The 13,608-nt window shown below is 56.6% G+C and overlaps 3 protein-coding genes across 3 annotated transcripts; 2 read left to right on the forward strand and 1 right to left on the reverse strand.

Annotated features, from left to right (window-relative positions):
- Positions 1–1,168: 1,168 nt before the first annotated feature.
- Positions 1,169–2,941, forward strand: N657DRAFT_571830 (uncharacterized protein; the record flags this gene model as incomplete). Its single annotated transcript, XM_062788838.1, has 1 exon — positions 1,169–2,941. A coding segment is annotated over one exon (1,773 nt), but the record flags the coding sequence as incomplete, so codon positions are not given.
- Positions 2,942–6,479: 3,538 nt separating this feature from the next.
- On the reverse strand, positions 6,480–8,743 carry N657DRAFT_595788 (glycoside hydrolase family 47 protein). The gene is made up of 2 exons (XM_062789986.1): positions 6,916–8,743; positions 6,480–6,852 (listed from the first exon to the last, which is right to left on the reverse strand). The coding sequence occupies exons 1-2, from the start codon at positions 8,587–8,589 to the stop codon at positions 6,733–6,735; spliced, it is 1,794 nt and encodes a 597-aa protein (XP_062648453.1). The 5' UTR covers positions 8,590–8,743; the 3' UTR covers positions 6,480–6,732.
- Positions 8,744–8,932: 189 nt separating this feature from the next.
- On the forward strand, positions 8,933–9,626 carry N657DRAFT_644939 (uncharacterized protein). The gene has a single exon (XM_062792848.1). It carries the CDS (start codon positions 9,019–9,021, stop codon positions 9,430–9,432), a length of 414 nt encoding a protein of 137 aa, XP_062648454.1. The 5' UTR covers positions 8,933–9,018; the 3' UTR covers positions 9,433–9,626.
- The last annotated feature ends 3,982 nt before the right edge of the window (positions 9,627–13,608 follow it).

Genomic DNA, 13,608 nt, shown 5'->3' on the forward strand with positions numbered 1-13,608 from the left:
GTGAGAAGTGAGCCGTCATCTTCCTGCGCCAGCAATGCCAACTGGCCAGCGCCGTCTGACCGCCTTAATGTGTGGGGTTTGGCCTGCATAAACGCATGGGCAAGGGAGGCTCGCTGCCAGCCGAATGACGGCGAGCAGAGGGAAAGGTCTTCGACGGGCGAATTTGTTGGAAACAGGAAGAAAGGCTTCATACATCGGCTGCCACTTCGTAGATTGCCCCTTGGCTGATTGAGGTCAAGGCGGGGATGCAGCCAACGGCATGTCGAAGACCTGAAGACTAGCAACGTTAACATTCTACGACGGAGTGGGACAATGGCATTTTCTCCTTTACTTACTCCGGACTGCCTACAGTACATCAACCTGCCCGATGGCAAGCCGGAGCGCCATGGATTCCCGTGGCTGAAAACAAGGGCTGCCGTGATCTCAACGCGAACTGTTGGCCTTGGCTGGGCTTGGCTCTGAGCAAGTCAAAAGGGGACGAATCGACGTTGAGACCCCTTTCTGTTGCAGGCTCCCCGCGACCCAGATGCGTGAGCCCCTGGAAGTTGGTTGCATTTGAATCCTTCCCACGGTTCTGGGATCCGTTGATGAACCTGCTGATTGGCAGGCCCCTCAGTCCCTTGCTTTGTGAGGCTGGGGAACGGGAAGAGAAACGAATGTGCGGAGGTGATAAAAAACAGGACTTGTACAGGTATGCACGTTCGAGAAAAGCCGATCTTTTTACGTCGAAATTCGTCAATAACTGTTGATGGCCTGGCAACCTAATTCCAGTTTGATGATAACCTCTTCATCGAGTGGAATGGATTGACGACGTTGAAACTTTGAGTTGACGGCATATGCCTTTCGGCAGTGCCGCCTGCAGATTTCAGGGTCCCACACACACCCACTGCTGCCTCCCTCTGAGGCTAGCCCGATTGGGAGCTGGACCCTTGAAGCTCAGCAGCAGTTCCTGCAAGCACTTGGGTTTCTCCACGCCATTTCATTTCTCCCAACAAGCACCACGAACCCAAACGATGGAATGCTGGCAGCTCCTGCGTTTGGCATTCATCATTGTTGCATTTCTGACAGGTTGTCTCTCTCATTCTACCAGCCCTGATTTCTTACCTTGCGGAATCAGTTTTCACCTGTATTCTCCAAGAATCCCATTCACCAAGTTCGTCAATGGAAGATGGACCCTTATGGCGCCCCAGCCAGGACCGGCAACAGCCTGGCAAGGACACACCGCATACAGACAACGCCCACCGAACACTCCCAATGCTCGCCTGTTTACACCATCTCACCGCTCCTGCTTGAACGACTCCAACGATCACGCCTGGTCGAAAACGATCGCGTCTCCTCCCGATCGAGCACCGACATGCTCTCGTCCTCCACCAGCTCCAGACATGTGCGGAGTCCCTCTCCTACCGGCAGCCACCGGCCGGGATCGAGTGGAGGGCTCGACCTTGCAAAGGCAAAGAAAGGTTTGGGCGTTAAGGAGATTGAACAGACCTTATCCACGCTGCATAAGCAGAATTTTGACCTCAAGCTCGAACTGTACCACCGACGGGAGAGACAAACCGCCCTCGAGGAGCGGTTGGAGAGACTGGAGCGCGAGGCGAAGGAGCGAGACGACCTGAATGACTCGTTGGTCAAGGAGCTAGAAAAGCGGGACAAGGCCGTGGAGGAGGCAATATCGATGATCCTGGCATTGGAGAAGCGTGTCGAGCAGCTCCTCCTCGAGAGGAAAATGGTCCGCCAAGTCGAGGCAGCAGGAAGTGCATACCCTCCGATTGACTCGGGTGTTGCGACGCCAGAGCCAAGGAAGCACACGAAATTTGACCCGTCACCGTTCAGCGATGCCAAAACACCCATTCGCATGCCGAGCTTCGTTTCGGACCGGAGTGAAAACACCGAGAACCTCAGGAGTGTCTATCTCAATGCCCTTGCCGGCGAAAGCGCCCTCACCCTCCCCCGCCTAACTGAGGGCACACCCGATACCACCCGCATGGACCCCAGGCTGGCCAGCCCGGCCTTGAGCGAACTCAGCGAGAGTTCGTTTATTAGCATTTACGGTCACGGTAGGGCCGTCGACCTTTCCTCGCCGCCTGGGAATAGTCCTTGGCCCTGGGACGGCTCGTCCCGGCCTTCCTTGTCAGCGGTTGAATCTCCGACCAGGGTGAAGACTGCGACTCCATCGAGGCAGCACCGACCAAGCAGTTCCCGTGCCGCGAGTGGTCAATACCACAATATTGGCGACGTCCTGGATGGAGGGCCGTCACCTCTGCAGCGGCTGGAGAGGCTCGAAGTCGCACGTGCCACCGCGAAAGGCTCACCAAGGCCGTCGACCGCGAGCAAGGAGAAAGATCAGTCACCCTTGGCCCGACCCTCCACCACACATGCCCAGCCCAAAACCAAAATGGAAAAGCGAGAAGCCCTTGAGAGAGTCCTTAACCAGGGACACTTCAGCAGTCTGCAAACCCTTCCCCCAACACCCGACACGCTCTCAACCACGACGCTGCCTCAGAACGAGACACCGTCCAAAGACTACAGTCCGGACCAGGAGCGGAGCCACACCTGTGAACTCCAGACGAGCACTTTGAGGGCGACGGGCCGCGAGGAGCAGAATTCATCAACCCAGCCCGCTCAACATCTCTCTACCACTGCGTTTGAGAGCCGGAGACATCTTCATCCCACAAATGCCCCTACGGAGGCGGCCGATAACCGCCAGTTTCGCCCGCCATCTGAGACAGCGAATGCGCGGACTCGCGATGCTAACGGCGGCGGCGACGCAAGGCCTAGGGCTACTCATCGCAGAGATTCGACCACGTCGAGTGTGGATACCTGGCTTCGCGAAAGCATGAAGCCAGAGAGCATGGATGTGTTGGATCCCATGAGCTCCATATCCCAGGCGCGCACGAGCCCAAAGTATGGCCGTATCTCGCCTGATCTCTTTGCGTTCCCTACTTCCAACGCGGGATGGGCCGCGCATGCGATGTTCGGCTCCCTCGGAGGAACAGGGTATCTCGGTGCTGGCGGCAAGAACGCCTCAGCCACGCCCATTGCAGACATGTTGGATGCCATCAGCGCATCCGTCCCGACACCACCCATGCTCAGCGCGGGACGTACGACACCCCACCTCGCAGCAGCCCCCACAGCTCCGCCACCGCCGGACAGGCGCTCCAGCCTCCTCGCCAGAACCGGGGCGACTGGGGATGCAACGCCTGGAACGGAAAGCATCCTGCAGTCGCCGCCGTGTGCCGACCCATCCACCTCGGCCGAGATGAAGAGCCCCCAGCGCGGCAATCGAGCCCGCAGCAGCAGCACCAACGTAGGCTCTCCTCCCTCGCGCCAGTTCACCGAGCCCGGCCTGAAACAAGACCGAGCCATGACTGTCCCGCCCAAACAAGTCCTCGTCCCACCACCTCCCTCCTCTAAACAGGGTATCACCGCCACAACCTTAAGCAAGCAGGACACCATCACCACCACACCATTCCAACAAGCTCTCCCCAAACAGCGGCGCTACCCACCGACAACCTCTCGCCCCCGCTCCCGCGGCCTGAATACCTTTTTCCGCCGCTCCACGGGTTCGGCGGTCGACCACATACCCGCCCCGCCCGCGAGTGCGCCGCCGACCGAGACGCCGTTTAAACCGCCGCCGCTGCTGACGGGCATGGGAGTCCCCTCGTGGGTGCGCCGTGGGTCGCTGACAGCGGACGAGGACAGGGCTAGTGGTGCTACGCCGCCGCCTATCTTGAGGAATAAGGGCGGCGGAGGAGGTTCTGGGTTTGGTTCTGGCTCGGCGGCGGCTGCGGGTAGACCTGTGGGGGATGATGAGGATGGGGATGGTGGTGGGGTTGTGTTGATGGAGGGTTTGTCTGCTACTGCTGTCGGTGGTGGGGGTGGTGGTGGAGTGCCGGCCGGTGTGGTATCGTCTGGTAGTATCAGTAAACCGTCGTCGAGGAAGTCATGGGGTGGGAGTAGCGGGGGTGGTGGGGTGGAGGGTGGTGATGTCGGTGGTGGGGTGTTGCTGGGTAGTTCTGGGGGAAGCGGTGGTGGGAATGGTGTGGGAAAGAGAAAGTGGCTGGGCTTGGGGAGGGTGGGCAGCTTGCGGAACCGAGGCGGGGTGTAGAGTGCCCGCTGGTGGGTGTTGCTCGCACGGTCGGTGTTGATGGGGGTCTTGTTGGGATTCGGGAAGTTTTTGCGGTGTTTGGGGGGTTAGCCGCTTTTTCGCGTTTTGGTTTTGCATCGAGGCGGCCTTTTTAATGAATTATGACATTGCGTGGAGTCGGGGGTTACCGGGTTGGGGACTTAACGGTCTAAAATTGCTATCTTTCTGGGGTTTTGTCGATCATGGAGTTTGAGGCCTGGGCCTTGCGAAGAAATGAGAACTTAGTTCCCAGTGGCACTGTTGACTAGGAGAAGAGCTTCCATCGTGACGATATTGTCCTTCGGGATATCCCCGCTCTTTTTCCAACCGCACTGCTTAACCGGTTCTAGCGATATCCGGAACCATCTGGCATGATCAATTCGTTTGCTGTAACTTCGATACGCTTCTAGGTAAACCCGGTCTCATATGCTTATCGCTTGTACCGCAGACGCTCGACGTGGTCCCAATAAAATGGTCATGAATGGTCATGACGCAAGAGAAGGTTACAGGTATTGGACTTGGGATGACTGTACGTACGCAGGTCACACGGCGTTGACTCTGCAGCTGTGATGCCATGGGCGTGGCTCAGGTTTTTTAGGTTCTTATACATTTCGTTGCTCGATGGTTGTGGTATGGACGTCCAGTATGGCCAACACTGTGTGGCCGGTCATGAGTCAGCAAGCGTCAGGAAACAGGCATTATCTACCACATGGTCCTCTGCTGCACGGACCGAATCCCGCATGGGACGTTCCTTCGTTTGGGGACCAGGGCTGTCGAGAACACATCATCCGGATCCGCACGGATCGTTTTTGTTCGGGACGCGTTCTTGAACTGAGATCTGATGGTATTCCATACTGTTTTTGGAGTCTTGATATTCTCCCCACCATCTTAAGAGGCTCGAGCGGAGGGAAGTGTCATCTGGGGACGTAATTGTCCAAGCGTTGCCCCTTGTAGGGCTGCTAGCGCTTGGGGTAGCAGCACATGATTTGGACAATTGGAAATAAGCTCTTCTTGGCAAACGCAGAACCGAAACCGAGAGTTTCGATATCAACTATCTGCTGCAAGCACTCCCGTCACTACGTCATACCGCAGCAAGAACATAGAAAAATCAAATTGAGAAATGGTCCAACGCGTACGGGTTAGGTTTAACGCCAGAACAAAGAATTGAAAAATAGTGCAACATGTACGGATCAGGTTTAACGCCAAATTGTGTGCATGGACGTGTTTTACTGGTTAAAATACGGATAACTACTGTAACTATCAAACTTGGACCGATTTCGACCTACTTATAAGTAAGGCCTCCCCCACGCCCTCGTGTGCTTCTTATTCTTCTTCTTCACCCCATCTTTCCCATCCTCCCACCTTTTTTCATATTTCCCGCTCTCTCACATTTTTATAGACGGCCCCTTCGCCGGTCAGATTGGTCGAGGGGTGGTGTGGAGAGATGAACGGTAAGTTGAGCCTTTTCTTTTTGGGGGTATAGCACGGGGGCCGAGAGGCATGGGAGGGCTGGTGTGGAGGGCGAGGCACAGGGATCCGGGGGAAGGGCGGGCAGGTGGGGAGGGAGCGGTGGTTCGAGTCGAAGAAATCGATAGGTACGGATGTACAGTGGGGGTCCAAAAGTCTGCGGCACCCCACATCAATCAAACGCGCGACGCGACGCGATGCTCAGCATCTTCAATCTTCCAACAAACAGAACTCCAACCCACCATGCTCAATTTGAACGAAATCGGTGCCAGATTGACGATCGGCCGTCAATCTGGGCAGGAACTATCACCTTTTGCACGTGCAGCCATTGTTGGCGCCGTTGGAGCTGGGGCAAGCCAGTCGGCCGTCGCTCGCCCGTTTGGCGTCAGCCGGGCCGCAGTCCAACTTACACTTCAACGGTTCGAATCTTCAACCACTGTCGAATCTAGACCTAGATCAGGTCGGCCAGAGGTCCTCACACGTCGGGAGAAACGGTATATCATCCAGTTGACAAAGCGGAACCCTCGCCTGTCAATACAAATGCTCATAGACACAGCTGATGCTCGGATCTCTCGATCAACGGTCCGCCGGGTTCTCCGCCATCATCGCATGCGGAAATGGCGTGCACAGAAGAGAATCCCACTGACGAAATCCCACTGACGAAGGCTGTAGCAATGGATAGATATAAGTTTGCTTGCTTTTGGTTGGGGAATATGGAGGTATTGATCCGAGTAAGTGACTCTGTAGTTCACCCCTGAATTTACTAACGTCCCTCTTGTCTATCTTCAACGACGAATCGTCCAGACTCAGATTGACCAGCTGATCGACTCTATGCCTAAGCGATTGGCTGCGGTTAAGAAAGCCAGGGGTTGGTATACAAAATATTGATGGCTGAAACCTGGGTTTTCATCTGTATGTATCTAATTTGCTAGGCCTTTTGGTAGTGGAAAGTTATGCTGAGATACGTTATTGGGCTGCATCATCAAAGAAATGTGTGGCGGGGGATCTCGATGCGGGGTGCCGCAGACTTTTGGACCCCCACTGTACATAGAAATACTACCTTTTTGGTTCTATCCTGGTTCTATGGGCGATATGTGTACACTCTCGGCTAAGGTGTCCTTACGAATGTGCCGTTCCACTCATTTCGCCCGCCGGAAGGGATGTGCCTCGGTGTTGAAGACAAACTCATCCAGGCTGATGAGGTCTGGCGGCGAAAATATCAAGTAGAAGTACTTGAGCGTTTCGGCCAGCCAAAAGCTCTACAACAAGGGTCAGCCTTATTGCTCATTCAGAACGGAAAATGCACTAGACGTGTCGCCTACCTCCATCGAGTCTGTCTGGACAGGCTTCCCCGTGACAGTCACATCCGCAATAGCCGAGTTAGCCAGCCGCGTCTCGGTCGCATTCATAACCGCCTGAAACATGCGCCACGCCTTCTCCCTCAGGTCCGGCTTGCCCGTCATCCGGTACAGCAAAAACACGCTCTCAATGGCCTCGGGGCGGAGAATGTAGCGCGTGTCGCGGGCGCTCTTAAAACCCCTCGGCATATTATTGCCGGCCTCCTTCTTCCACCGCTCCTCATCCCACGGACAGGCGCCGTCGATGGAGGGACAGGGGACGACGCTGAAGACCTCGGGCATCAGGCCGGTGGGAAACGCATTGTATGCCCAGGCACAGCCCCGGGCCAGCCGCTCGCCGAGGGCGACGTGCGCGGCTATGTCGAACAGCTTGCCACCAAGGCCGAACATGCCGCCCGCGAAGCAGGACAGATGCTGGCTTTCTGGGACGTAGTTGATCTTGTCCGTGTGGACAAATGCGTCGCCTGGGAAGAGAGCGACCTGGCCTTCTTTGTCGTCCTCGGGTACCATGGGCCGGAACAGCAGGTGTTGCTGTGCCGTGTCCATGGCGGTGCGGTACATCTTCTCGTAGTTCGGCAGGTGACCACCCAGCAAGGCCGACATCTTGGGCAGGTATTCGTAGAGCGAGTCGGCCCAGGCGCCCATGGAGAAGCCAATCTCTGTGTTGACGGTCTGGTCGCGGAAGTCGATCAGCTTGGGCCACATGCCCGGTAGCTTGGACTGGTTCTGTGTCCGCTCCAGGAAGTCGGTGATGCGGGCGACGGCGTCGTAGTATTTGGGGTCGCCGGTAAGGAGCGAGAGTCGAGTAAACTCGAGCGAGAGAGAGCAGGGACTCGCGGACGGATCGTTGTGCCCTGCTATTTGGCGTCCTTTTTTGGCGTCCTGAAAGTTGAACCAGAAGCCGGGCATACGATTGGGAGTGTCAAAGGCCATGTACAGCATGTCTCCGAGCTCCGTAGCTTTGTCCAACAGGGCAGGCTCGCCACTGAGATCGTATGCGCTGATGAGGCCGGCCAAGTGCCGGATGGTGGTTTCGAAGAGGTTGGCAGCGGTGTCCTTTGTCTTGGCCCAGTCCAGCTGGACAGCGGCGGCGGCAGCGTCGTGAAACTCATCGCTAAGGCCCATGATCCAGAGGGTATCGAGCGCATCCACCAGCGTCGCGGCCCAGCCTCCGAATGTCGTCTTTCCGTGGCCTGTCACGGGCGTCAGCTCGTCCCGCAACCATGCATGTTCCTTGTAGCCGCGCCAGCTCTTGGCGAAGGCACTTCGAACAGCCTGCTGGCGATGTTGGGTAGTTGCATCGTGCACGTAATCGGTGAAGTCATGTTGAACGGCGTGGAGCTGGTTCGGATGGTCGGTAGGCAGCGCTCGGAGCGAAGGGACCGGGTATCGCTGCTTTACAGTCCTCCAGTCGAAACTGCTCGGTTTGAAGCGGATCTCGAGGCGGCGATGCGCGGGCGGCGGTCGGTCAGCAGGCAGGTGTGGTTGGCCAACAGGAAGGTGTGGTCGGGCAGGTTGAAGTAGCATCAGAGCCGTCATGAAGATGGCGGCGACGAGGATGACTCGGACAAGGCGGCGATCAAGGCGAAGTAGGCTCGCGGGCACAAAGCAAAAGGGCCAGCCTCTCGGATATGCCATCTCCCTGGTGAATAAGAAGACAAAAAAATCGGCATGTTAATCGGCGCTGCTATTCGTGGGCGGCAGAGCTTGCACCATGGTCGCCCGTCTCCCAAATTCAGGTTGTTCTCGGTGTCGCCGTGTTCTCGACCGGTTTCTTCTCATCAACTGAAAGGAGCGCGACGTTGACAAAGGGCGAGACTCTTGTCGGATTAAACTAGTGGGGCGTTTGTTTGGCTGTGGGGTGTCCCCAGCCATCCAGAATGCTGGCTCCCGAACCCCCGGCTAATAAAACTAGGGAATTTCTAGCGAGCATCCCCCAAAAGCCTATGGAGCACCCCATACTTTCCCAAAAGGGACTATCTCGCCACATTTCCACAAGCACACAGTCAATGCATAGTATCCGGCACAGTTAGCGCCTGCCCACTGGAGCAGCAGATTAGCAGCAGCATGCCGGACATCCCGCTAAACCCTCTCGCGGTTAAGGGCAAGGGCCGCCCCTTTGGAGCGATTGCCATGAAGAAGGGCGAAGGCATCAAGAGTACCAAGCGGCTACCTTCCGCGTTCGAACACGAGCTTAAGAATGAACTGGCTACGGCCATTCCCTCGTCGACAGCCCCGCCGGTGCTGCAGGGAGCATCCAAAAGCAAGGCACGAGGCCGCTGCCGAAAGCAGCCACAGCAGACACAGCCACAGCAGCAGAAGACTCAGGAAGCTGACTGTATCGTGGTCGCCGGTACCTCTGGAGAACAGACGAGCACACCTGCCGAGGAGATCAGAACTATATCGCTGGGTCTGCAGCGGTTAAGCCAGGCTGGGGAGAATACGTTCGAGCCTGGACCTATTCGCCCTCGAGGCCACTAGCGCATTGCTGACGGCCTTGAGCCCGTAGATTCAGATGTTGAAGATGTCCATGATGGCCTACTTCGGGACCTCGAGGCTGACGGACTCGCGCTTACGGAGGATGATCTGGTTCTCCAGGATGGAAGCGATGAGACAGTCTGATAGGATCCAAGTGTATCTTTCCCATGCTCAAAGTCTTTGTAGGCAGGATTTGGGTTATGACGATTATTCTTCGAATAACGTTAGCCTCAATCAATGTTCTGGGTTCATTCTTGACATTAATAGCCTGTTCCGCTATGTGGCGATGTTAGCACTGTGTGCCTGTGGAATGTGGTGAGCTAGTCCCTTTTGGGAAAGTATGGGGTGCTCCATAGGCATTTGGGGGGTGCTTGCTAGAAATTCCCTAAAACTATCCTCTTCATCACGATCATGTCCTTTATAGCGAATAGTTGCATCGCTCTCATCCTGCGGTCTTTGAATGTACTTGAGGTTGTTCAACAATGTTCGCCATCATGAATTAGAGTTTCTAGCCCAGTAGGGTTGGGAGAAAAGAACAAGGGCCCGGGAACCTGCTGTTAGAGGACTCTCGAGTCAGCCGGGCGCCCTCTGATTCGCAGTAGTGAAGGCCCTAAGTCGTGGCGCTGCTGAGCTCGCTTCACATCGTACCACGCATCACTCGAAGTTGCTTGCAGTTGGTGGAGTCGAGATTTGTCGCCCAGGCGGAGGATTTGTCACGGGATTCCCCGTTCCTGTTCTCAAGGTTATGTCATATGCTTGCGGTTATGCATACGTCATGGGGTCTGATCATACGTCTATGGTCATGCTTACGCATAGGCCTCTGCTCCAGTACATAAGGTCTGGTGGCACGCCCATTCCTGTCATCTAGCTCTTGCTCTCGTTGTAGCAATATCGATCTTGTATGTGCGAGCTGACCAGACCTTGGGTGGTGCCCGTCACAGGATTCGTACTAGTATCGCTAGTCCCAATTGTAACCCCAGCTAAGCGCAACTACTGATTTACTAGTTGTCAGCTCCAGGCCTAGACCCGAGCTGAGCGACAGTTTTCGAACCATGCAAAGATGGAGCACCATGGTTTTCGACCCCCAGTTGAGGCCATCAGCTCAAACCGCCAGCTTTATTAAGAAACCTTGGTATGGCTTCCGTTCGATCATGTCTGGACATGTCCATTCATCAGCCACCTAGTGAGACGGACAAACGGTGCCGCCACGCAAAGCTTTGTTGAAATGCTGCATTTTCCGATCATTGCCCTAGTGGCACTATGTACGTCGCAGTATCATGCTGTTCCCCGTACTTACCTTTACGGTATAAGTACTTGCCTACGGTAGTCACGCGACTAACACCATCCCAATACCTCTAGCATGGCCGGCAGCCCGTGTCGGCGCGAATCCGACCCCCAGCGGCAACTCGGACTGTGCCGACTGGTGTTCAAAAAACTTTCTTAATCCGGGAAAACAATTCACGAGTGCCAGAGTGCTTCGACAGTCTTGATGGCCCTGCTCATCCGGTATTGAGGTGGGGTCTCTTCGGCGCCAGGGATACGGAGGTCGAGGTCGTCTGCCAATCGTGGCTCGAGCTCGAGGTCTGGCATTGTCACCGTAGCCCCCGCCAGTGCCAGCGCTGGCTCTGGTGCTGACGCTGGCGCTAGCGCTGGCCCTGCCTCGGTAGCCGGATCTGGATCGTAGCTTCGGCAAGAGCCTGCCGGAGGTGGTTAGTATAACTGCTTGTAAGCCGGGCTTCCAGCCCAGCAATCTCGGCAGTTAAAGCGGCTGTTGCCTCTGCGAGTTGTGCTGTATACCGTGCCTCTGCTGTCAACAGATGCTCCGTAAACTGCGGGAGCGCCTGTGTAAGCAGCGTAAGCCGGTCCGGCTCCTCATTGCCGTTAACCCGGGCAAGCACCCGGCGTGTAAAGGGGCGATATTCGGGGTGCCGGAAGACTGGGTGGTACCGGGCTTCTGGGGAATTGGTCGATCAAGAATGCCGAGTCTTGGAGGACTACCTCACGGAGGTAGGCAAGGAGGTTGACCGTACCAGTACCGGCAAGATGTTTCGGCTTCCGGGCACCGCCAACCCACTGGTCTAGCTCCGGCCAGATCATCGATAGAAGTGCCGGCGGTGGCGGCACCGCCCGGGGTAGGTTGAAGCACCCCATCTGTGCCGGATGGCCGGCGATGCTCCGCATGAACTTCCGGGGCAGAGCATCAAGATAACACCCAACCATCTGGTCTGGATTCCACCGCCCGGCACGCCGGATCTGTGCCTCGCTTACCCCCCGCAGCTCGGCAGTCTTCGCCCCAGAGCTCCGCCCGACGTGGGTCTTCTTCGCAGAGACTACACCAGCATAGTCGAAAGCCCGGCAAACCCAGCTCCGTTGAGTGTTGTACGAGACACCAGCAGATGGATCAGCACCAGCGGCCTTGATCAGACGGGTGCTATACCAATGCTGGGGGCTCCCAAAATCTGGGAACGGCTCCGGCGAGAGGTCCCACCGAAAGAGTAGGTAAAAGGCAAGCGCACCAAGAAGGCAGATCTCAGGGTCTCGGCTCCGAAGCGCTCCAGCTGTCTCAAGCCGGCCATGTTGGTTCGTCTTCCCGCCGCGGGTGGTGAAGATCAGAGGCATACACCGGGTCGGCCCTTCGCCAGGGAATTCGGATGTAAAGAGGTTTGAGATCTCGGCGGCCCTCCGGTCGTCACCTCGGGTTAGCATGTAGTGGCTCAGCAGGAGGTCCGTTAATGCGCGGAGACACTGCTCGGTGGTTGCTGGGCTCTCGGCGGTCTGGGCCCATAGCTTCTCGGCAATCCTCCGGAGCTCCGGCTCCGAGTAGCCATCGAGAAGCGTCTCTTGTCCCTTGTGGGGCATATACAGACCGGCTCTGGGCTGCGTGTTGCCGCTGCAGGGTCCGTACATACTCCCGGGCTGTAGTCTCCCGGGGTGACGGGTGGTTGTTCATGCCAAGGGTCCGTTGTTGCTGCCAAAGATCTGTGATCGCCGTGACATAGGCCCGGACAGACCGCCAGTGCAGGCGAGCCTCACTGGCCGGCGTGCCAGGCACCAGCTTCCGGCTCGGACCTCGAAGTGGGCGATGTACGGCCTCCTTTTCGAGGAATAAGAGGAGTTTGCTCTCTGTAACCGTATCCCCATCTTGGAAGCCCCGGGCCCGGCAGAAGTCCTGGAACTCTGCCTGCTTCGGCACATAGGCCCGTTTTGTAGTCATTGGTCGCTCGGCATGAATGGTGCTATGTATGCGGTGGAGGTTGTCTTCCAACTCGGCGTCGTTGTTGATGTTCCGGCTGAGCGCCGTAAGGCCGCGTTGGCGCATTGGCTCAGCTACCGCGTCGCTGGGCCCTGGTTCTTCCGGTTCCGATGTCTCTGGAAGTACCGTGATGGACGGCAGGGTCGCTCGCGCCTGTGCCGCGTTCGCGACCCGCGCTGGCGTTGGCTTACGGAGCGTTTGCCGGGCCATCTTGCAGAGTGTACGTAGGATGTAAGATGCAGGATTGGAAGTTGCATGCAATGCACCCGGTATTCAGACAGACGGCAACGACGATATAGAGTACCCTGACGGTGACTTGAATTGAACCAATCAGAGTTCAGGAATCCCCCGATCAGCGGTGCATGTGGATATTAAAAAATAACCACATTGCCAAGGTTGGAAGTCATGTGGATATTCGCCCATACTGCAGGCAAGAGCGGGGCAGGGTTGGGGTTGCAGTCAGTCAGCGGCTGATCGCGAGCCAGTCAGCGTTGCGATACCACAGTGTCACCCAGGCAGGATTGGGAAAGACGAAGCGGCGCCCAGTTTCAGAGCGAAAAGACGGCCATCGTACACTTCACAAGGAACAAGGAGCGATCCTCCGGAACGCCGTTCATAGTCAGAGGGGACACGATCAAACCAAAGAAGAGCGCAAAGATCCTGGGGGTAACAATGGACTGCGAACTCCGCTATAAGAAACACATTGCCAAGACGGCAACCAAGAGTCTCACAGCCGTTCTAGCCCTGAGGAGGCTGAAGATGCTCTCCCCGCGAACAGCAAGACAATTGTTTGTAGCGACAGTGGCTCCCGTCATGGACTACGCGGTCAGCGTCTGGATGCATGCGTGTAGGGGAAAGGCGCTAAGCTGGCTGAACAGGGCTCAGAAGATTGGCGCCCTAGCAATCACAGGAGCCTTTCGGACCGT

This window comes from Parathielavia appendiculata (assembly GCF_033297405.1).
Source record: "Parathielavia appendiculata strain CBS 731.68 unplaced genomic scaffold N657scaffold_5, whole genome shotgun sequence".
Taxonomy (NCBI): Eukaryota; Fungi; Ascomycota; class Sordariomycetes; order Sordariales; family Chaetomiaceae; genus Parathielavia; species Parathielavia appendiculata.